At 39.0% G+C, this 20,133-nt stretch overlaps 5 protein-coding genes across 13 annotated transcripts in view; 2 read left to right on the forward strand and 3 right to left on the reverse strand.

Moving 5' to 3' along the window:
* The window catches only part of kyat1 (kynurenine aminotransferase 1), a 4,824-nt gene extending 1,457 nt beyond the window's left edge, over positions 1 to 3,367 (forward strand). The window contains 10 exon segments of the mRNA XM_025062580.1: positions 1 to 70; positions 499 to 585; positions 675 to 800; positions 1,028 to 1,148; positions 1,582 to 1,658; positions 1,742 to 1,831; positions 2,388 to 2,574; positions 2,688 to 2,764; positions 2,876 to 2,962; positions 3,057 to 3,367. The exon segment at positions 1 to 70 is cut by the window's left edge and continues 59 nt beyond it. Of these exon segments, the coding sequence (XP_024918348.1) occupies positions 1 to 70; positions 499 to 585; positions 675 to 800; positions 1,028 to 1,148; positions 1,582 to 1,658; positions 1,742 to 1,831; positions 2,388 to 2,574; positions 2,688 to 2,764; positions 2,876 to 2,962; positions 3,057 to 3,131 (997 nt within the window). The 3' untranslated portion in view covers positions 3,132 to 3,367.
* Positions 1 to 20,133, reverse strand: part of dab2ipb (DAB2 interacting protein b) — a 791,247-nt gene that overhangs the window by 406,745 nt on the left and 364,369 nt on the right. The gene's annotated exons all lie outside the window — the stretch shown is intronic.
* spout1 (SPOUT domain containing methyltransferase 1) lies at positions 3,640 to 8,038 on the forward strand. The gene is made up of 12 exons (XM_008325811.3): positions 3,640 to 3,958; positions 4,041 to 4,080; positions 4,441 to 4,554; positions 4,639 to 4,798; positions 4,974 to 5,063; positions 5,152 to 5,205; positions 5,313 to 5,439; positions 5,884 to 5,956; positions 6,046 to 6,144; positions 6,261 to 6,363; positions 7,111 to 7,258; positions 7,414 to 8,038. The coding sequence occupies exons 1-12, from the start codon at positions 3,899 to 3,901 to the stop codon at positions 7,489 to 7,491; spliced, it is 1,146 nt and encodes a 381-aa protein (XP_008324033.1). The 5' UTR covers positions 3,640 to 3,898; the 3' UTR covers positions 7,492 to 8,038.
* On the reverse strand, positions 9,669 to 14,183 carry st6galnac6 (ST6 (alpha-N-acetyl-neuraminyl-2,3-beta-galactosyl-1,3)-N-acetylgalactosaminide alpha-2,6-sialyltransferase 6). Its single transcript, XM_008325812.3, has 6 exons — positions 13,983 to 14,183; positions 13,631 to 13,694; positions 12,642 to 12,836; positions 10,933 to 11,345; positions 10,309 to 10,416; positions 9,669 to 10,200 (listed from the first exon to the last, which is right to left on the reverse strand). Exons 2-6 carry the CDS (start codon positions 13,652 to 13,654, stop codon positions 10,014 to 10,016), a joined length of 927 nt encoding a protein of 308 aa, XP_008324034.1. The 5' UTR covers positions 13,655 to 13,694; positions 13,983 to 14,183; the 3' UTR covers positions 9,669 to 10,013.
* st6galnac4 (ST6 (alpha-N-acetyl-neuraminyl-2,3-beta-galactosyl-1,3)-N-acetylgalactosaminide alpha-2,6-sialyltransferase 4) lies at positions 14,887 to 19,506 on the reverse strand. 2 transcript variants are annotated; one of them, XM_008325814.3, is made up of 5 exons: positions 19,120 to 19,506; positions 17,736 to 17,882; positions 17,076 to 17,485; positions 16,217 to 16,324; positions 14,887 to 16,115 (listed from the first exon to the last, which is right to left on the reverse strand). In XM_008325814.3, the coding sequence occupies exons 1-5, from the start codon at positions 19,129 to 19,131 to the stop codon at positions 15,929 to 15,931; spliced, it is 864 nt and encodes a 287-aa protein (XP_008324036.1). In that variant the 5' UTR covers positions 19,132 to 19,506; the 3' UTR covers positions 14,887 to 15,928. The 2 variants fall into 2 exon arrangements, with proteins under 2 accessions (XP_008324036.1, XP_024918349.1); XM_025062581.1 differs by having other exon boundaries at positions 17,736 to 18,832.

Raw genomic sequence — 20,133 nt, forward strand, 5'->3', positions numbered from 1 at the left:
TCTCGTCACAGTTGGAGCCTACCAGGCGCTCTTTTCTGCATGTCAGGCTGTGGTTGATGACGGAGATGAGGTATGTATTTAACACCACGACTCTAAGGTGGATCTGTAGCCTTTCAAGTACCTTTTTAATCCATCCATCCATTTTCATCCGCTTATCCGTTACCGGGTCGCGGGGGCAGCAGTCGCCACCCAAATCACATTGCACCGTACCAAACCTTCCTCCCAGGAGGTGAACCCTGGGGTTCCACACCAATGACAGAGACAGTGCCTCTGGGCCAAAGCGCCACTTCCTTTTTAATGTAATACTTCAAATCCTGTCAGTAAATTGGGGCTGTATACTGGGGGGGGGCAACTCTAGTACACATTTGATATGATCTCACGGACCAAATATAATTACACTGTGGGTGAAATTTGGCCCCTGGGCCTGAGTTTGATGCGTGTGTTTTAACTCTTGAATTCCTGAAGACAAAAAAATGGTACAGACCTTTTCTCTTCCAGGTCATTGTCGTTGAGCCATTCTTTGACTGTTACAAGCCCATGGTGCTGATGGCCGGGGGAACGCCCGTCTATGTACCCCTGAGGCCCGTGAGTGATTTGTACACACGTAAGATAAGACTCATTGTGTGGTTCAGTGAAAGCATTTACACTATATTCTGTGGTTCTTGTTGTTAAAGAAAAGCGAGAGCAGCAGCATCCAGTCAAGTGGAGACTGGGTTCTTTCTGCTGAGGAGCTGTCCAGTAAAATCACTCCACGCACGAAAGCCATCATGATTAACACTCCCAACAACCCACTGGGAAAGGTAATTGCAAATACTGCAAAATATTTAACCGGAATTTTATATTCCTTGATGTAAATTGGTATTTTATTTTGTAGGAAATAAAGTAGACACAGATGTGGACAAGACATATTGACTATAGAAAAGGGAAAGGATTCATGTTTGAGACTAGTGCGTCAGTGTGTAGCATCAGATAAAGTCTCTGGTCTTGTGTTGTGTTGACATTTATGCACACTTGTTACAACTTACAGGTTTTCAAGACCGAAGAGCTCCAGATGATCGCAGATCTGTGCATCAAACATAATTTGCTTTGTATCAGTGACGAGGTGTACGAGTGGCTGACGTATGACGGGGCCGAGCACGTAAAGATAGGTGAGGAAGAATGTAAAGAGGCCTGTCAAAATGAATGTCGTGACCACAAGTCTTTAATTGTGAATTTAATTCAAACTATAGTCACACAAATTCAGAATATGTGCACTGAAAATTCAGTGAGTTCATCGTCTATTTACTTAGCATTATCATACACTTAATATATAGGCATCATTTTCTACAAATGTTTCCAAGTAAATAATTCTATAACTTGGATTAGTTTCAAATTAAACTGCAGTGAAACAATTTCATAAACCTGTGGTTATTTGCCTTTCTTCTCTATAAATTTAAAGCAATGTATTTCGATTAATCATAATTAATCTTGATTAATCCCCAAACTTGAATTGTTCGACAGCCCTAATGTAAAGCTAACAATGCAGAGAAGTCACCGAGCAGTTTTAGAGAAAAATAACTGTTTGTGTTCTGACATTGACAGCCAGCCTACCTGGCATGTGGGAGCGAACCATAACCATTGGCAGTGCCGGAAAGACTTTTAGCGCCACCGGATGGAAGGTAACGCAAAGTTGTGTTTACGTCAACAATATCGTGTGCAAGAGTGTTAATTAGGAGCTAAATGTTTGGTCTTCTGTTTTAAGGTGGGCTGGGCTATTGGATCCAGGCACGTCATGAAATACATTAAAACCATCCACCAGAACACAGTGTATCACTGTGCCACCGCTGCTCAGGTAAACATGTTGGTCTGTTGCTGAGCGATGTAAGTACTTATCAAGCGAGTTCCATTTTAAGGTGAAAATCGAGTTACGTCATGTTGTAGGAATGGAACTCCAACATAAGTCAAGGAATTGAACTATTATTGAGTCCCTGGTAATATTTATTTATTTGTTTTTCTGTTCTAACCACTGTATGAGTTGCTGGCACCAGCAATGCTGCCATCTAGTGGTCTAGTAGTCATAGTCCACATTTCATTGTGTGCAGTCGTGTGCTTTGCATCAGTGTATTATTCGCTTTCATACACCGCCGTTTTCCCCCCAATCTATTTTAGAGCACACATAGAAACCCAGGCATTGCGCTTTCATTATCAGAGGAAAAACCGATAAAGGTTCTTACAGAGATTACGTAATTATGGTAATATCAGGACGATAATACAGTTGACGTTATCGGACACCGCTAGTTATCAGCAGAGGACAAACTTCATTGTGTGCTGTGCTGTGCATCAGTGGCAATAATTCACGTTCACCTGCCTTTTTGTCTTTTGTCTGGTTTCCTTCTCTGCCTCTGAAGGAGGCAGTTGCCCATGGGTTTGACAGAGAGTATGAACTGTTTGGGACTCCAGAGAGCTACTTCCAGCAGCTGCCTGCTCTTCTGCAGCAAAAGAGAAAAAGGTTAGCCTTGTGTCTGGAGAGTGTGGGTTTGAAACCCATCATGCCGGAGGGAGGCTATTTCATAATGGCAGACATCTCCTCTGTCAGTGAGTGACAACCAAACACACAGCTGGAGGAGTACACGAACACTACACTGTGATATGAGATACAATAAAGCAGAGGATAATTGTAATCAGTTACTCTGGTTTTTTACCCACAGAAATGGAGTTTAATGATGAGAACACCAAGGATGAACCTTATGATTTTAGATTTGTTAAATGGCTCATTAAAGAAAAGGTAAAGACACCAACGAAACACATTTTTACATGTGTTTTGTAATCATTTGTAATCAGAGATGTGTGCTACTTTTATGACATTCGACTGATAATGTGTCTTTTTCTTTTGCAGGGCTTAGCAACAATCCCCGTCTCTGCTTTCTACAGTTCAGAGCACAGCAAAGACTTTGAAAAATACATCAGATTCTGCTTTGTGAAGGTAATTTCTACCTAATTTGTGGACAATGAATAGACGTGAGCCCTTTTTCTTTTTTGGTCTATCTAACGAACCCACTCTCCACTCTGCCACTCAGGAGGATTCCACCCTTAATGATGCAGAAGCTATTTTGAGGAAATGGAGCCAGGAACAGCAAAATTCCTCAATGTGAAGGATTTTACTCACTTAGTGGTTAAGGAAGTGGACTTGGGTCTGGAAGGCTTCAGGTTTGAGTCCATCAGCTGCCAAGTTACCACTGAGGTGCTCTGAGCATGGCACCGTTACACAACAGTGTTTTCTTTATTATCACACTATAGCCCACTTAGGAAGCTGCTCAGGTATGTTTTTTCTAGAATGTACCCAACAAACTGTGAATTGCAAAATCTATTAAAGTTGTTGATTTCTTAATTTGCTTTTAAATTGTGTGTGTGTGTATTGACACATGTATTTTAAAATATATATATTATAACTAGTGTAAAGAAAGGTAAAGAGCAGGTAAAAACAAAGGCGCATGTAGTCGAGGTATGAGAGTTTAGTCTCAGTCAACATAATAAAGTACAGATTAGAGGCACAGGAAATTGGGTATAAATGTCAGATGTCAACGACACTGGAAAGAAAGGTTTCTAACGACCCAGATTAGAGGCACAGGAAAGCGGGTGTAAATGTCAGATGTCAACAACACTGGAAAGAAAGGTTTCTAACGACCAAATGAGCTGAGCAAATGGAAGAAAGAGAGTGACAGTCTCCTAGGGCGAATATTTGGACAAATGTTAAAAAGACGAAGATCAGAGTGATCACAATACTTTAGAATTTAGTATTTTAGCACGGAATCAAAGTTATTTATAGGGAATCAAACTTAAAACAGAATTTTCTTCAAAATATGGTACGTCGACTTTTATTTTGAAAAACGGTTTTGACCAGGAAGTAAATGAATGTCACATGTTTTTGCGTGTAAACATGTCTACCAACGCACCGTCCAAGAGACCAGCAGCTCCTCAGGTAACAATTCTAATGTATTATTCACAATGGATATATAAAGTCATTATTGAACCTGGCAACTGAAACGTTGTGCTTGTTTTAGCCTGAGGAGAGAACTGACTGGAAAAAAAGAAAAGCAGAAAGTAAGTAAAACCGCAGCTATTGTAGCTCGTAGCCTTTAGCTGCGTGTGTGCTTTCTCAGCTGAGATGGTTTGACAATTAAACTACAGACATTGTGAGACTTTGTTTTTACTTTAGGTTAACGATATTTTCATTTAAACTCAAAGGACATAACTTAATAAGTCATAACTTTTGACTTAAAAGCTATAACATTTCATATTCTACATCATTGTATAACTACAGTAAAAAGTGGTTCCTTTGCTCAAACTACTACCAGATATAAACCATCCCGAGTTACAGTATTGGTTTTATTAAAATAAGTTATTGTTGTATACTTCTGACTATATTTCCTGGTCCATTTTATTTTCTTCTAAAATAAACAGTTAAGGAAACCAGTAGGAAAAGGAAAGAGGCCAAGCTGATCAAACAGCTGGAGAAGCAGAAACAGCTGGAAGCAGCACAGAGAGAAACGGCTGAAAAAATTCAAGTCAAGAATGGTAAGTACTTCACGTTAGGAAATATTTTTGGCCAATCTGAGACTAGGTCACTTGAATGTTTTGTGTAAAATGTAAATGTCACAGGTCGGCCGTACACAGTGAGCGTCGCCCTGCCTGGTTCTGTTTTGGACAACGCTCAGTCTGCTGAGCTCCGTACATACCTGGCTGGACAGATCGCTCGAGCCTGTGTCGTCTTCTGCGTCGATGAGATCATTGTGTTCGACGAACAGGGAGAAGATGTAAAGTAAGTGGTGACAAAGGATAAAAAAATGATATGACCTTAATACCGAAATACTCAACAACAACAAAACAATGAACTTTTACTCTCTGGTTTCAATGACAAAGGATAAAAAAATGATATAACCCTGAAACCAAAATACTCTAACAATGAACTTTTACTCTCTGGTTTCAATCCACAGAAGTGTTGAGGGAGAATTTACAGGCGTTGGGAAAAAAGGCCAAGCTTGTATTCAACTGGCCAGAATACTTCAGTATCTTGAATGTCCACAGTAAGTACCACATATTTACCATATCATTAGTGTATTAGCTTATGTGATCAAACACGTGTGTTTATGCGTCTTCTCACCTTTTCACCAGGTACCTGCGCAAATGGTTTTTCCCAAAACATCAAGATTTACAGTATGCAGGTTTGTGGCACCAGAACAAACTGGAACATTGGGAGGTTTTTTCGAACTACTTACGACATCTGTAAATTTCCTTGATTCCTCTCTCGCCTCCCTCCCCACCTCCCTAACCAGGGCGACCCCTTTAGACAGTCCTCACCACATGAGGATAGATGAGGAGTCTGAGTACAGAGAAGGATTGGTCCTGGACCGACCAAGCAAACAAGGAAAAGGTTCTTTAGTCAACTGTGGGATGAGAAAGGTGAGCATGTTTGTAGGCTAATAGCTTATCAACTAACACAAGTGTGGGCAAAATCTGTGACTCGCAGGCTAATAGCTTATCAACTAACACAGGTGTGGGCAAAATCTGTGACTCGCAGGCCACAATTGGTCCTAAAATTTGACAGGGGGTCAGGAGCAGATAGATGGAGCGTTCGTGTGAACTAAGATAAATGACACGTAAAAGTCATGCATAAAAACTACGCTAGCTGAACGGGCCGCATCTGGCCCCCGTGCCTTAGTTTGCCCATGCCTGAGCTAACATATGTGAGTAATATTTTAGGTTTAGAATGATAAAAATATACTTCTGTTTTAATCATGAATTACATTTTTTAAAAACCTAGTCATTTAATTAGATTTTTGCAGTTTATAATTGAAACATTTTGACAGGTTTTTTTGGCTTATTGAAAAATGTTTGCTCTTGCAGGATGTTCGCATTGATAAACAGCTGCAGTCTGGACTCCGGGTCACGGTTAAGCTCAACAAGAACCAAAATCAAGGTAAAATCCTTTGAAATTAAATGATAAGAAATGAATAATGTTTTTTTGTAGTTGTTATACTACTGAAAGTGTTTTGTTCTTGGCTGCAGAGAGTAAAACATATCACGGTGTTGTGGTGGCCCCCCATGTGCCCAGGACTGAAGGAGGCCTGTACTGGGGCTACAGTGTCCGTCTGGCCTCATGTCTCAGTAGGTTCACTACTCTGTGATCTGCTCTCCTTCAAACACACGTTGGACTCGTCTTTTACTGTATTGCTCTGCGTAAAGCAGGATTCAAACGGACATGTGTTGGTTTGTCATTGTAGGTGCAGTATTTACAGAAGGTCCATATAAAGAAGGATATGATCTGACCATCGGAACATCAGAGAGAGGAAACGACATGGACCAAAGCTCGCTGTCACCGTTCAAGTAAGCAGGGTTATCAATCAGATAGAGGTTGAAGACTTTTCTAAAAATGTGGGAGAGAGAGATGGTGATGAGAGTTGAGTTTCAGAGTGAGATGCTGCTATTATGACCTCCTTCAAGGCCTTTTCTGTTGAATTTGTTTAAATCTGGGGCGTCAAACTCATTTTGCTTCACGGGCCATATGCAGTACAATGTAATTGGAAGTCAAGTCAGCCGGACGAGTACAATCAAAACAAAACATAAATTATTAATTAAGTCTTATATTAAGAGAGATTCCTCTATGTTCCCCTATGTTTTCATGCAAAGAAGTACAAGTATATTATTATTTGTTCATGTTTAATATCAATAATAATACTTTTACAAAAAATATCCTGAACATGAAGTATTTGTGGGTTTTTTTTTTCAAAATTCAGCAAAAAACGAGTAGTGGTTGGTCATCATGTTATGACTTTAAATAGTTACTAGTCCAGCCATCGGCAAACTATGGCCCGGGGACTGGATGTGCCCCATTCAGCTTTTTAATCCGGCCCACCAAACTTTTCCAAATTGTATAATTTATTTATATTCTGATTATACTTCTGCCTTTTCCCTGCAATACCCACGTTTCCCCAATAGATGGCGTAGAAAATGACAAAAACATTTTAGCCTTTATGCATGACTTTTACATGTCATTGATCTTAATTCACATAAATTCTAGTACTAGCTTTGGTTATTTCTGTGGGATGACGTTGACTTCTCTCTGTTTTTCAGGCATCTTTTGGTCGTTTTTGGGGGTCTTCAGGGGTTGGAGGCCAGTTTGGATGTTGATCAAAACCTGAATGTGACTGATCCTAGGTTTTTATTTGATGTTTATCTTAACACATGCCCTGGTCAGGGCAGCAGGACCATTCGTACGGAGGTAAGTTGTCAGAAGTCATATTTTCAAGGTTTAGTGTATATGTACAGTCTGCTCCCTGTTGTTCTGAGATTTATTGATGTTTGATCATCCAATTTCATGCTTGTTATTGTTCGACATTGAAAAGCATCGATTCTGAGTTTGTTTTTCTTTTACAGGAAGCTATCTTGATTTCCATGTCAGGGCTGAGGCAGAAGATCACAGCTGCCTTTACAGACGTTTCTGAAGGTTCATAAATAGTAAGGAGACACGAGAACAGACTGTGACAGACGTTTGGTCATCCAATAAATATTAACATTGACATTTCCTACTTGATACCTGTCAGATTCACCTTCCTTGACTTGTGATTCTGTTTACCAAATATTCCAATATTATGTTCATTTTTATATACAAACAAATGCCCAGATTTTTTCTGACTAAAGCATACAGTGGAATTCAAACAGTACAGAACACTTCAACACAGAGGTCCGTTTAAACATATCTGTCACAATGTGTGCTGTCGTGAACATAATGGAACAAATAATCTCATTGTGGTCCAGTTGTTTCTAAAAAAAACATCGGAAAATGTGAAGTGATTGTGCTTTTTCTTCGACGTTGATGTAAAAAAAATCACAGTTTGTAAAGTGTTCAAATTTGGGATTTGAATTGCTTTTGACTTTAAATACCTGTACATAATTTGCTTCATTTTGATCAGGGATGTCCAAAGGTTTTACTCAGTGACAGATTAAAAAATGTAAAATATCTTTTGAGAACTGAAATTTAGGTTGCAGTTATAATAAACATTACAAATGCCCGTGTCATATAGACAGATAGATAGATGTACTTTATTGACCTCGGGCTGGGAAACTGCAAATAGTAGTAGTAGTAGTAGTAGTCGTAGTAGTAGTTCAGTTTTGCACCATTTTTTCCCTTAAATATTTTAGCTTTACAAAGCATTGTTGGAAGTACGCTAATAAAAACGGTTTTGACCAAACAGGTCAGTGTGCTGTCGAAGGCAAAACAAAAATACATGTCTGTAGTCAAGTGTGAATTTTGGTAAAATAATGGACAGAATGCAAAATATTCAAATCACATTTAGCAAATCAAAAAATATTTTAAAAAAATAACTTAAGTATTACAGTCTAGTTCTCTTCCTCAGGGACATAAGAAAATCAATTGTAAGGAAAGGTAGTCTATTTAAAATGTTTTATTTGAATTGACCCAGGTCTGAATCTTGCACAGGCCGGACTTAAATAAATAGCATGGAGTCTGCACTGTGTTCAAAACAACAGTCATGAACTGCCATTTTTTTTATTCAAAGTTTTTTAGTTCAATAAATAATATTTATAGAGGGGAATCTTACACCATTATATGTTTGTTTTTGTTCCTGAGTGTCTTAAATTTGTATACATTTTTTTTATAAAGACTGACTGTGCAGCTGTCTAATGTTTGCACAAGATTTAAGTTTTTAAAATCATATGTGGAGATCAAGATGCTTGTTTTCCACAACATCAAAAGGCCCCCCAGATGTTTCCTAGCTGGCACAGTTTGATGGTGTTGACAATGATCTTCAGCTTCGTTATATGTTCTTTTAATTATTAAATTATTATTATATAATTATTAAATAACTGTGATAAATCTGTTTGCTAAAGGCAGCGTTTCCTTCTGTCTTTTTTCCTGCAGTTTAATTGTTCTTTAATCGTGAAAAAAAAAAAAAAAAAAGCATACTGTATGACACCTGATACATCCATGATGCGTTTGAACTAGGGATGTTCAATATTAACTTTTTTGCCAATATGTCGATATTGTCCAAAAACGTAATTTCCGATTCCAATATCAACTCATACCGAATTAGTTCTGGTAATATTTATTTATTTATCTGTGCAAACCACTGTATGAGTATGCGATTAATTAAATGAGCTGCAATGCTGCCATCTAGTGATTTTCACTTTAATATACTGCTGTTTGTCCCCAAACCTATTTTTAGGGCACACATCATTTGGGGAATCCCAGGCGTTGTGTTCTTGGGTAATCATTATCGGAGGAAAAACCGATAATGATTCTTATAGATATGATATGATTATAGATATGATATGATAGATATGATTCTTAATGATTCTCATAGTTCTCAAGATGGCGCTGCACGAGATTAATACACCAAACGCTGCTGAGGTTTAAGTTATGAGGCAACATTTAGATGTTTACATTCTACTTGGCTCATAAAAGACACTTTAGAAAACAAAATACTTAAATAGAGGTGTTAAAAACCTGAGGTGTCCTGGCGACAGCTCAGAGTGCTTGACTTTGTTCTGGAAATGATTTTGTTTCGATCCAGCGACTGTGCTGTTCACAGTGTACGGACTACGGACATCTGCTGAATATCACTGTCTGTGTAGTAGTAATACTATGTGAAAATGGACAAACCAGGCCTGTGTATTACTGCATATTCTATGGTCCATTTATTCACATATACTGCATCTGTTATATGAATACTTGTTGGTAAAGCTTCTTTCAATATGGGAAGCAGTGCATTTCTTTAATACTTAACAAAAATATAACTGGTTTAAAAAAACACTTTTAAGTAGATTTGTTTCCATTTTCACAATAATAGAGATAGAATGAAGAGTTCTCTCTGAGGTGACTTCCTGCCGTGGGAGATGGATCGTCTCGGTCGCTCGTTCCTGCTAATGTTTTTTCCATCACAGAAGCTGCCACTTAATCACCGCGTGTCTATTTTAAGAATCCAGTAGGAAGATGTTAAAAATATCCCAGCAGTGTTTCACCAGGAGGGATGAGTGAAGGTGATGTTGTACAGCTTTGCCCATCGTCCAAACACCTGCTTCTCTGTGATGAAGCGATGGTAGTTTCCCCTGCGGCCACTCTCACTCTGCAGGTATGTTAAACATTCGTCAGGCCCCCGGGGTTTGTAGTAATGATACGGCATCTTCTTGGAGACGTGTTTTTTCCTGGAACGAAGATCAGATTTTGTTGAAGTTTTCAGATTTCATTTGAAATGTTACACAGTGCATCTCTGCACAGGCTGTGAACGCTGCCACAACACAGATTGTACTGACCCACAGTGGCTCGGTGGAACCATCCCATACACTTTGATGCTGTCACACGTCTCAATGGCTATGACCATGGTGAACCAGCCTGTGCTGAGCCACGAGTGGGATTTTTGTCTGCAAACAACACAACCGATTATTGGAGTATTTGCTGGACTATAATTCATATTTTTTTTCATCTTTGGCTGGGTTTGTGACTTATACTCAGGTGTGACTTATATATTAATATATAATTTAACATGTTTGTTTTTCCCACTGACAGCCGCTAGAGGGCACTGTAGCTGGCTGGTGTGACCTATACTCCAGAGCGACTTATAGTTTGGAAAATACAGTCCTTAGACAACGGTGTAAATCAGTGCTTTGTCAAAATATTTGTAGTGGGACGGGGGCAGGTGGGGCTTGGGAATCCTCCCGTTTGATTTGATCTTGACTTTTACTCTGTATTGGTTTATTTGTGTCTACAAACTTGATATAGTATAGTATAGTAAAATATTCTTAAGTGGCTTAAACCTGTTAAGGTTGTTTTTCTGCTGACTCTTTTTTGTACTCATTTATAATTGTATACATGATACATTCTATACATTTATAAAAGTAACCCTAACCTTAAATGTAATATCCATACAAATGACTCACCTGTCTCTCCCCGTCTCCCGGTGAAAGAGAGTGTCAAATCTGTGCATTTTGGTTTGGTTGATGGTATAAAAAGACATGTTACTGTAGGTGGCGCTGACTCTCTGAATCAGTCTGTACAGTGGTCCTTTGGCTTCTTTGCCAATCTTGTTGGGCGGTCCCCAGAATATCATCACCGAGTTCTTGTCTGTGGAATTTAGAAAGTCACTAGGCCTACGCACAACCCTGAACACGCTGGAGTGGGCCACAACCCTCAGGGTGGTCCTGGTGCCCACATCCACCTCATACCCCGATGTGGGGGCGTCGTTCATGCGGATCACACACTCTGTGTGGTCGATCTCTTCACCCGCTCCACTCCCAAGGACGTGGCTGGAACTTGTAACAAGTGCACACTTGTGGCAGTGCAGTTTCATGCTCTGTGAAGACAAAAAAAAAAAGGGGGGTGGTTCATCCTTTGGAAGAGTTTGCGGCTTATACTCAGGTTTTCAATGAAAAAAGTGAAAAAACATAAAAATCACAGATTATAGAAAATCTCGTCTTCCCCTCAATGTGATAAAAACCAAACGTGTCCTTCTATTAATCTGATTAAACATATATATATATATATAAATTAACCCAATTACCATATTGCCCGGGGGAGGGGGGGTTCATCCTTTGGCAGAGTTTGCGGCTTATACTCAGGTGCGACTTATATATAATTTCACCTATTTGTTATTTTCACACTGACAGCCGCTAGAGGGCACTCTATTATCTAGTTGTACTATTATTGGTTTTACTTTACTGCATGGCGTCACATTAAAGTGAACATTGGTTTATTGTCCTTGTGACACAGCTGTGACCACCTTAGTGAGCACAGGGCAGCACGGTGCCACAGTGGCACCTGGTGGCTGGAGGATTTGAATCGAAAGCTGCGACCTTCACAACCACCAGGCCACTGCTGCCCCGTGTCATTATCATGTAATCACAGACCAAGAATAGATTGGAAATCTCGAGGCTCGAGAACAAGGGTTTTGTTTCCTGATTTACATATGAATGTGAAATAAAGGAACCGACACCACAGAGACAGGGAAACCACGTCCTGTCATGTGACACTTATTGCACCGTGAGCTGCCGATTTTCCAACCCAAAATGGAACCTTCCGTTGGCTTCTCTGTCTGATTTTGTTTTACAAAAGATCATACTTGAAGGGGAAGATAATGTTCTAAGAAGTAGTGAAAAAAAATCTTTATCAGTGAAAATAATGACTTCTTTGTAGAATTCTGGGCATGTCTTTAAAACCAGGTCAAATGCTGGTTTGTGGCCTCGTCTCAAGACCGAGATCGAGTTCCTTTCAAATGTTCTCATCTAGATTGAAAGCTGACACACAAGTGTTATTCATTTAGAGTTTGGTTAAATATTCGATGTTTGTCTGATTTGAACATTACTTATTATTAATTAAAGAACCTGATCATTTCAAATGTAACAACACCTGAGATAAGCCAAACACCTGAGATATACGTCTTGTAGTGTTCTATAACACTATAAGACGTATATCTCAACATCAAATCTGAGATGTTTTAAATAATAACATCTATCTTAGAACTTTTTGACTGGTCCTAGTATTACTCACTTGGTCCGCTCTCAAAAGGAAAACTTTCTACCCAGTAACCAGTGAAATCTTTCAAGTCCAGTAACATTTCTCTCTCTCTGCGGCCAGTGAATTCAGTACGTACCTTGTTCCGATGAAGTGGCATGTACCCCTCTTTCCCAGCCCACTTTTTTAAATCTGTGTTTATTAGAAACCGGTTCACAGCCACATGGATGGGAATATAGGCCTCACTGCTGCTGTTGTTGGAGCCATACAGGAAGAGCAGGGTCATCAGGATGAAGATGACCACAAAGACTACCATCCTGTGACTCTGCTGTACCTGCAAAACACACACAAAAAAAGTGGGTGAATGTCACTGAGCCGAATAAGGACCGCTAGAACAACATAGTCAAGAACCAACAGTACTGTCGTTTCCCTGTAACCTGGTTTACTGGTTTGGACCGGAGCAGGTTGTGGTTATGTCAACATGGATAGATGTGCTGTGTGGCTATCGGGTAACTGGCCAAATAGTCAATTGCGTTAGTTGAATGAAATGGGACACTAGGTGGGAAAAAGTGTAGAGTTCGTGCCTTAAAACACAGGTGTCAAACACAGGACCGTGGGCCAAATCCGTTTGACCCACAAGATCATATCAAATGTGTATTAGAGCTGTGTTTTATTTCAAATTTTGTAATGTTAAGCTTTCTTTGTTCTAGAGTCAATATTTACGCAAAACTTAAGTTTGTTTCCATATGAAAAAAAGTCTACATTACAGATCTGAAGAGAAGAGAAAACTATTGCAGTCAATTTTTCAATAAATATTGTTTGAAGTTTGGCCCGAGACCTCGTCTCAGTTGTCAATTTTGGCCCAGTGTGAATTTGAGTTTGACACCCCTGCCTTAAAACATGACGTACTGTTAACTCTGAACTGATCACAGGTCAGAGCAGGACTGTTGAGTGTCAATGGTCATTTCTATATCTGACCCAGTGGTCGACAGAAGGCTTTACTGATAACTGACATTTAGCTCCCCCACACCCACCCCCGCCNCACTTTCCTTCCAGTGATGCCTGGCCATGAAGGTAATGAAGATAAGGTCGACCAGAGCCACACCCTCCCATGGTCTCCCGTCTTACCTTGCCATTGAGCCTGAGCCCCATTCTTTTTGATGAAGCTGCTGGTGACAGTCTGTCATCATACCTGTCAGAGAGACAGAGACACAAACAGGATGATGTTGCTGCTGCTGCTTATACTGCTGCGACTGACACTGCTCTGTGGTCACACCGCTGTGTCACTGCGTCTGAATTTCAGCAGCACACCAGACATTTTAAGAAACGTTTACTGCAATCTACATGGCGATAAACCATAGCGATACCGCGATATTTTGATTTCGAGTCTGGCTGCATTCCGTTTCTCACATGAAAATGCGAAGGTAAAGAAGAAGATGCAAAACAACACGCAGTAAAAAGCAGTCTGGGCTTCACGTACCTTTACAGACAAATCATAACAACGATATCCTGTTGATTGGATTGCGGTTTTCTACGTGACTCGACGTTTAATTGTAATTCGCTATAATCTTGTGCATCAACGTCTCTGCGGTGCCATGCTCCCTCTCTCTTTTGCTCCCTCTCTCTCTGACGTCATCCCCGCCCTCACCACTGCAGCGTACCAAAACAAAATTATTTCTTATTTGCACGATTGTTTTGTAAAATGCGAAAAAAAAAACCCCATGGCGATTTAACGAACAACAAACGATCCTAAAACATAATAAACCAAAGATATCGTAAAAAATACATGTTTGTTTCCCTATACCTTTAATAATTTAATTTAAAATATATTGTAGGTTTAGTTTTGCATACATTTATGACTGTCTATGACTGTATACATATATGTATATACATATGAATATGAATGTGTGTATATATATATATACTGTATATCTATATATAGATATTGATATTTACAGGACAGTTGACCTTCTGTATGTTAATGTTGAAGAAGCATACAGAGTCACCTATATATATATATTTATTATATATTTGAACTATTTCTATGCTACTCACATAATACCCTTATATTTATATTAGTTCTGCTTATATATACACATATGCATACCATAGAGATAATGAAGTATACTTAGTATACATATACATACATATATGTATGTGTATATATATTTACATATATATACATCATAATTTAATTTAGAATAACAATGGTATCATAATGTCATAATATCATATAAAATGATAGTATTATAATAATATCTATCTATCATATATAATCATATAAAATGATAGTGTTATAATAATATCTATCTATCATATATATACACACATATACAAACACAGTGTATGTTTATGTATTTGTATACATTAAAAATACACACAGATTAAGATTTTTCCAGATCATTTAAATTTATTAACCATGGTCACACTGAGGATCAAACTATTCAAGTTTGCAACCAACACAGTGAAATACAGTAACACAGTAGTATGGAAGAAGTGCAAAAACTTGTACAGTCTTTGGGATTAGTCACCAAATAATCATCACTCTAACTAAACAAAGGCAGCATCATAGTAAACGGCTACGCAAGTTCTAGTTTCCAGATAAAGGTGCAAACTTCTTGCTGAAGGTCTTAATGGACGAACCACCGACGTCTCTAGTGACATTAAGTTTTGCTGGAATAATTCCAGAAAATAGTTAAAATAAAAAAAAAAAGAAAACGATAATGATGCAAACTGATGTTTCATGTAACAAAACTAAAACTGCACGTTGTGTGCCTTCAGTTACTACGGCACACTGTTGTCAATACTGATGGAAGTCAGGGAGACGAGCAAAATCAACACTGTAGGGTAGACGAGTAAAGACCTCAAGAAGACATGAATCACCACCAAAAAGTGTGAAAGTAATTGACTATTCTAACATCTGATACATTTTTATTTCACTGCTTAATACAAAGTAATCCATCGTTCAGCCTACAGGGGGCTAACGCTCCCAGTTGGTGGAAAAGATTAATTGTTATAATCTTCAATAGAATTCAAACCATATTCTTATAATCCCTCCATTTTACAGGGAAACTGTGCGTTTTGTAGCTTTAATTATGAATGATCAAAATCCAGATGAAAATGAGACTGAAAGTCAAGGCACATGTGCAAAAAAAATTAAAAAGAATAATTTGAGAGGATATCTATACAGTTGAATTTTTAAAACTTGTTCCATTGTTTGTAATGTAAAGCAGCAAATACTGTACTTCGTATGTACGTAATTATACACGACAGAAACATTCAGCAGGTCTGAACTAAGTACTTATCGTACTTACACTATGTAAAACAAATCTACAGTCAATCAGTAGCATTTTGATAAAAATTGTCGTGGCAGTTTGAAACATTCAGCGGACAACCACAGCAGTGTGAAGATTGAGGAATACGTCGTCAGAGGTCCCATGATGGATGGCTGAAATCAATGTTATGGCGGGAGGCCCATTTGGCATAGATGGCCTTCTCAGTGATGAAGCGATGGCCTCCACGACGGGCGTTTTCGTGGACTTTATACATCCTGCACTCGTTGACTTTGTTCTGTTCATAGTAGTGGTAGGGGACGACACTGTGATTGATTCGACTGTTATGAAGAGGAAAGAAGAGCCAAACAAAATAGATTTTTAGAATTGTATAGTAGAAAAATAGGGCAAATCCACAACATACTGTATGTTTAAGCCTCACTTGCAGTAGTTGTTATCGATCATCCCGTAGACGTGGATTCGATCGCACGCTTCTATTGCCAGGATCATTGCAAAAAATCCTGTGCTGAGAAACGCCCCGGTCTTCATTCTGAGTGAGAGACAAAAAACAACAGTCTGTTTAAACACACCTTAAACTAATGCTAAGCAGTGTTAACAGTAACCTTTTCCACTGATTGACTCATTGGCTTTCGATTCCCAAATACCAGGCAACATCGCAACCAAGTGGTTTAAGAAGTGAACTGCAGCATGTGAAATTTACACTAAAACAGCCTTGACTGGAGTACAAAAGTCGTCCCTCGCTGTATCGCGGTTCGGCTGTCGCGCCATCAAAAAAATCGCGGATTTTAAATATTCTAAATGTATTCTTGTATTGCGACTTTCGCTCTATCGCGGGTTTTTGTGGTACATATATATTTTTTAAATTCCAATATTTTCATTATTTGTGTGATAAAATAAGCATTTTCTAGCACAAAAACAGTACAAATACATACAGGGTATTCCAAGAAAGAACCTACGTACGGGTAAAGTTTTCGTTACGTTTTTTCTTTTTTGTGTGCCATATTTCACGCCGCACGATGCCTCCTAAAGGGTGCGTAAAGGGTTAATATATACGTAAATAATATAATATCTATCACGTCTCTACTTCGCGGTTTTTCGCCTATCGCGGGCGGTCTGGGAAGGCAACTCCCGCGATAGCCGAGGGACCACTGTACATTACTTCAGTTGAGCTCTTACCCATGACCGTCAAAGCATCACTCCTGTTGCTCTTTTTCATGGAGCAGTAACACTCTTTATCAACAAGAATTGTTATATTGTTGGGACGTGCAGTCAAACTGTACCTGTTTTTCCCCGTTTCATTCTGAAACACTCGGTCACAGGAGTGAATCTTCTCCCTGGTCACAATGTAGATTCCCACGTTTGGATACTTCCTAGCTATTCTCACAAGAGTATTGTAGATGGGTCCCTTTCCATCCTGCCTCATGTTTCTGTCAGGACCCCAGATCACGTACGCAGTGTTTGCTGACTGTTGGAAGTAGTAATGTTCATTTTTCACCAGCAGGGGGACGCTGGTATGAGACACTACTCTAATGCTGGTGCGGCTTCCAACGTCCTTCTCGTACCCTTGTGTGGGCGCGTTGTTCATCCTTATTACACAGTTGATCTTGTCAATCTGTTCACCAGCAGCAGAGCCGAGCATCTGACCCGAGCTGGAGACCAAGGCACACTGGTTGCAGTGCAAGTTCAAAAACTGTGACAGAAGAAAAGTGGACCAATGGTGAATACTAAATAATAACTTCAAATCAAACTTCCCAACAATCCATATGTACTTATTGTACATAGGTCATGATATAACTCTGAAATAGCATAGCAAAAACATGTTTAACGACTCAAGGGTAGTAACCAAATAAGGGATGTAGTAAAAATCAATGTTTAACGACGATGTTTAACCAAATAAGGGATGTAGTAAAAATCCTGATTCCTGTTGCTCTGTTTCTCACCTGCTCCATCCTGTGAGGGCCAAGTCTCATGTAGCCTCTGAGTTCACTGCTCCGAAAAACAGGAAGTGGACGATCCCGTGTGATCACACGTCCAATCCAGAACAGGACAGGAAGGCTGATAGTGAGCAGGCAGAGCCAGCGCTGCATCTGTGAACACATCCAGACATGCACTCGTCTACCTCTCCGTTTTCTTCTACTGTGTCCATTCATTTTCACAACACACCTTAAACTCTCACGACATGCATTCGGTGTATGAGCAATAGTTAACTATTTCCTAAAATAACAAAAAAACAAAACAAAACAGTGCTGCCAACAGGGGTTGTTCGTCCTTGCTTGTTTCCTGCTGTTCCTGAGTGTGTGTTTATTTGCAGCTGTGGCTGATGGAATGATGACGTTTGTGGGGAACTTTAACAACGAGAAGCCTGTTGATCTGTATTGTTCCCTCAGTGATCATCCCACATTAGGGGCTGGACCCTGCCAGCTGCTGGGCCACTAGCCTAAAGCTCCCCCTCTACTCTTTCTGTCGCTTTCCCTGAGACCTGCTCATGATGCAAAGAGTTCTTAAGAAGACCACATTTTTCTGTAATCAGAAACTTTTCATGATAGAAAGTTTTGAGAATATAGTTTTTACTGTTGTGTTTAATTGTTTTACTGGATTTCATTCTTATCATTTTAATCTGTCCTTATTCTTTACAATAAAGTATCTTTGGGTGTCATGAAAGGGCTAAATCGTGTGAACTTATATCTACGGGACAATTGCAATTCTAAAGATGTGTTATTCATAGTGTAAAAATTGAAAATGTTGACAGTTTACATTTATATTGAACAATCCACTCGCAGTCATTACTCATGTGTAGTACCTGAGTACTCATACTCCATCTATAGATCCCTCTTTAAAGGAGAAGGATGAAGCTATATATGGTGTTTACAACCATGTTTTTAACGTCAGACCTTGTATTTTTCATTGAAAGTAGAGGAGTGACTGAGTTGTTAAGGACCCCTGTCCTAAAGCACACAGTTCACTGGTTCATCTGTTGGTCTTCTCGTATGGAGTTAGGATGTTCTTCCCGTTTTTATGTGGGTTTTCTCCAGGTTCTCTGGTTTCCAAAAACATGCAGGATTATGACAAGTGTCAATGACTGTTTGCCTCTATCAATGGAATAAGCATTGAATGAATGGATGAATGAAAATATTTTTTCTCTCTGTTCTGCATTAATTCACATCGGGATCTTAAATAATGACTTGATAATTACAGTGTATTAATATTGATAGGTTGGTTTATGAAGGTCGTCAGAACCTTTAGAAGGCCAGAAAACCTCAACCTTCTGAGGTTTGGGGAACTCTGATTTAACATTAAGTATATTTGTATGAAAGGAATTCTTACCTGGTATTTCATGTCCTTTTGGGAAGGTTCTTATCCTCGGGGCGATTTCTGATACTCATTTTATAAGCAGGAGAGTAGAATTCCCCGTTGAAAGAAAAAAGCCGAGGGATGTGTATTCATCACTTACAAGATGCATACTAGGTGTTTCTCATTTTGTCGTCTCCTCAGTTCCGTTATGTGTTCTTCAATTCAGGATCCTAGCAGACTGAGAGGTCAATTACCCATGTGTGCATTTCCACAACATATAGAGTCCGAACTTTAATTCCAGATCTAACACAAAATCAAACTAAACTAAGGACCGAGTGAAATATATTCAGACGTCTGTAACTATAATCTCCACTCCCCGCCCTAATGTTTTTACTCCGACTTCCTCTGTCGTAAGATCACTTTCCGTGCGATTTTCACAATAAATGTCCCATGGTTTCTATGTTTGCTGTACAATACACTGTTTCCCTCATTACATTTTAGACACTCGCTCTATTTTCAAGGGCATATAAAGCATCGCTATAACACAGATTTATTTAGCCAGTAACGTATATTTCCTGACTCAAAGTGAGAGAACATGTTTAGGTTGTATTAACCTTTCTTTTCGTTTGCACCGTTTATTAAAAATAGGTTCCTCCACAATGTTAGCCCTGTCTTTTAAAAAGGATGTTGACGAACTTGACTGCAGTCGTTTTAGTTACTGTTTTTTGTAGTCTAGTTGTAAAATAATTCAAAAATAAGATACAATATTTTAAAACCTGATCGGTGTTTTATCCCATAAAAACAATATTTTTATTTATTTATTTTCTATGAACATTTGTTTTGTTTGAACGTTTACATAACTTTATTCCACTGAAACATTTATTATATATAATGTACAAAAAATACAATTTTTACTTTCATTTTATTAATTCGCTTTCGAGTTTGACAACTTTTACCTCTTCGGTGTCGGTAGGGGGAGAACCACTGCTTTGTGATCGAGGACCCAATTGGCTCCTCAAAGCGTTTAGCCCGCCTTCCGTTATGCGA

The sequence above is a fragment of the Cynoglossus semilaevis genome, chromosome 14 (assembly GCF_000523025.1).
Source record: "Cynoglossus semilaevis isolate Cse_v1.0 chromosome 14, Cse_v1.0, whole genome shotgun sequence".
Classification (NCBI taxonomy): Eukaryota; Metazoa; Chordata; class Actinopteri; order Pleuronectiformes; family Cynoglossidae; genus Cynoglossus; species Cynoglossus semilaevis.

Coding starts and splice junctions, on each gene's coding strand:
- spout1 (XM_008325811.3), top strand. CDS start 3,899: ATGTTTTTGCGTGTAAACATGTCTACCAACGCACCGTCCAAGAGACCA. Junction 3,959..4,040: donor AGAGACCAGCAGCTCCTCAG/GTAACAATTCTA, acceptor TGCTTGTTTTAG/CCTGAGGAGAGAACTGACTG. Junction 7,259..7,413: donor GCAGGACCATTCGTACGGAG/GTAAGTTGTCAG, acceptor TTTCTTTTACAG/GAAGCTATCTTGATTTCCAT.
- st6galnac4 (XM_025062581.1), bottom strand. CDS start 17,945: ATGAATGGACACAGTAGAAGAAAACGGAGAGGTAGACGAGTGCATGTC. Junction 17,486..17,735: donor GCCCTCACAGGATGGAGCAG/GTGAGAAACAGA, acceptor CTTCTGTCACAG/TTTTTGAACTTGCACTGCAA. Junction 16,116..16,216: donor ATCGATAACAACTACTGCAA/GTGAGGCTTAAA, acceptor TCTTCATAACAG/TCGAATCAATCACAGTGTCG.
- st6galnac6 (XM_008325812.3), bottom strand. CDS start 13,654: ATGGGGCTCAGGCTCAATGGCAAG. Junction 11,346..12,641: donor TGCCACTTCATCGGAACAAG/GTACGTACTGAA, acceptor TTGTCTTCACAG/AGCATGAAACTGCACTGCCA. Junction 10,201..10,308: donor GTTCCACCGAGCCACTGTGG/GTCAGTACAATC, acceptor TCTTCGTTCCAG/GAAAAAACACGTCTCCAAGA.